General features: G+C 31.8%; 1 protein-coding gene across 1 annotated transcript; it reads right to left on the bottom strand.

The window, feature by feature from the left end:
- Positions 1 to 1814: 1814 nt before the first annotated feature.
- On the bottom strand, positions 1815 to 2557 carry LOC149539531 (disease resistance response protein 206-like). The gene has a single exon (XM_089799236.1). The coding sequence runs from the start codon at positions 2485 to 2487 to the stop codon at positions 1909 to 1911; it is 579 nt and encodes a 192-aa protein (XP_089655362.1). The 5' UTR covers positions 2488 to 2557; the 3' UTR covers positions 1815 to 1908.
- Positions 2558 to 2814: the final 257 nt, after the last annotated feature.

The following is a 2814-nucleotide window of genomic DNA, read 5'->3' as shown; positions in this document are numbered from 1 at the left end:
CTCACCCACCTACAAAGCTTCACTCATCAAACCAATAGTCCAAAAGTCAATTTGCACTTTCACCATCTAAATCCATACAACATCATAAATTGGGTCCAAAATCTAAGATATATTGCATCCTTGCAAATATAATTTATTACTAGAATTGTCATAAAGCTCTATTCAAATGTTTAAATTTGGATAAGATGAACAAAACTATCTAAGATCATATCATAGTTGTGAATTATAAGCCACATAGGCTCTTATTTTGGAAAATCTATAAGAATATTATTGGCATTTAATGCCTTGGGCATCTAGACACATGTGATATATTAAGTAGTAGAGTTGAAGAACTACCCACAATATAATAAAATAATTCAATTTAAATGAATTGATTTTTTTTACTACATATGCATCATATGTTCTTAAGTAAAAAATGTAATATTTTCAAAATCATGTTTGAATAAAGCCAAGTTCTACCAAATGATAACACAACAATTATGTTCCTTGAATTGAACAAAAAAGGAAATTAACTATGATTTTGTTATAAATTGTCATTATAAAAATGATGAGAACATATAAATGAAATATTTTTGTCAAATATAATCTCTCTCTCTCTCTCTCTCTCTCACACACACACACACACACACACACACACACACACACACACACACACTCATAGCCATTTTAATGTATTTTTTCTTATGTAAACAATGAATTTCCACTACATGGGAGACCTATCAGTTGTAGATCCTTTGTTTCTTGTATTTTAATACCTATAGTTTCTTTATTCTCGAGTTACATAAGCATGCATTCTTTTTAAGTTAGCATTGATAAGAGCCCATATACCATATATTTTATTAGTCCTAATATTTGATAAATTTAGTTAAAGAGACACATGTCTCCTTTTTAATGCTATTACATTGATGATCCATTTCAATGATAGCATGCATTTTTTCACATAAGAAAACAACAAGCATATTTTCAATGAAGTCATCATGATTTTGATATGCTTTTTGAAAAAACTATTACAATATTTGCAGTCTACTTGTCACATAATAATATGAAGGATATTGAAGATAGATGTGCTAAATAGGAGTATCCAAAACATTTTGGGAAAAAGAAGAAATGGAATATAACATATAGACATTTGTAAGGAAATATCTCAAAGTATGCAAAGGTGATGGTTTTCCAAGTTGGAATCTATTCACTGAAATTGATAGCTATGATCTATTGTACAAAAATAGTTGAATTGTTAGGGTTGATCTAAATAGACCTCTTCATGCAAGTGCACATGTGAAAAAGATTTCATCTATGTTTAGCCATGGCAAGAGAAAGAGTTAATGAAGCTTCGTACACATGCTATTGAAACAAACGTTTAATGCAAATTATCATGTTATAGAAATGGATCTTGTATAGTCAAGATATACAAACCTTTTTGACAAATGAGCTATCTATACATTACCCATTTTAAGATTTGAACTTATCACCTTTCTTTCAAAATGCAACTCTTCAATACTAAATCAAATTACATATATGAAAATACCCTTATTTTTAAATATTTAATAAAAATAAGATAGATGTTTTGGAAAAGTTTAAAACCTTCCAATAAAAAAAGAAAAAAAAGAAAAAAAAAACTATGATGCATCGGGTCAAAATAATTGAATGAAACTATTAAAATATTTGATCGTTATAAGTTAGAAGTTTGTTCTTGACATAAACCAAATATTTTCACCGATAGAATTTGATGTCTTCAACACTTATTAGCTACTTAGTACCCAAAACAGTCCATAATATTTAACAGAAGAAAAAGAGAAAAGAAGAAAATTTCACAATATTTTGAAAGTTTTATGGCATGATTATTTCTCTCAAACAGCAGATCTGGTACCGACCAGACATCAATACATTCAAACAATTTAAAGATCTTAATCAGTAGCACTCATACAGTGTGATATTAACCCTGAGACGGAAATAAACGTCTCCCTCATATGCATCAGTATTTACGGTAGCAATTCCTCTGGCCATCAAGAAATCCCCTGTTCCACCCACAACAGATATATCTCTGTACTTCACCATAATTGGATCTGCTCCACTGAAAGTAATGGTGCCCTTATAGTCGGTTGAATTCAGCACAAATGTGAATCCAAGCCAAGAACTGAATGTATTCTTCATGTCATAGAAGTAAAAGCCCTGAGCTCTACCCACTGGAGGAGAGTGAAGATTATTGTCGAGAGTGATAGGATCATCAAACACGGCAAGATTTCCAAAATGGTTATTGGCAGCCAAAATGGTGAGATTGCCTCCTTGAGGCGCTGCAACAATTGCAGATGTTGCATTCCCTTCATTTTGCCCATTGTAGATTATGTCATGAAAATAAAAGACAAGATTTCTACATGGCTTTGGGATCTTCATTTTGTAGGGATGACAATCTACACCATTCAACAAAGCTATGGAAACCACAAGCAAGAAAACGCACAAGCTTGGAACTCTACAACTCCGCATTGCCATTGTGCAAAATATATCAGAAATGGCTCTAAACTAGAGAAAGAAGTTCAGTCACTACAGTATATGTAATAAGAGTGAGAGACTGGTGTGGATTTCACTTTGCATTTGAGATCTGTTTATATAACAGTGAAGATTTGGGGAGTAGGTGGGTGCTTACAACATTCCATGTTCATTGGTCTCCGTTCAATTGAAACACTTTTCACCACCATTATTATTCTATGAAAGATCCAACTAAGAATGGATATAACAAGTCCATTCAGAGCTGGCGAATCTTTATAACGTGGTGTATGACCGACTTTTCCTATTTTATTTTAAATTTAGAAGTCAGAA

This window comes from Cupressus sempervirens, chromosome 9 (assembly GCF_028749045.1).
Source record: "Cupressus sempervirens isolate cs-2001-9-10 chromosome 9, ASM2874904v1, whole genome shotgun sequence".
In the NCBI taxonomy this organism is placed as follows: Eukaryota; Viridiplantae; Streptophyta; class Pinopsida; order Cupressales; family Cupressaceae; genus Cupressus; species Cupressus sempervirens.
The sequence above is the reverse complement of the archived record's forward strand: the minus strand, read 5'-3'. Positions and strand labels throughout refer to the sequence as shown.

Bases quoted from the DNA above. Each gene is read 5' to 3' on its own strand.
- LOC149539531 (XM_089799236.1), bottom strand. From the start codon at position 2,487: ATGGCAATGCGGAGTTGTAGAGTTCCAAGCTTGTGCGTTTTCTTGCTT.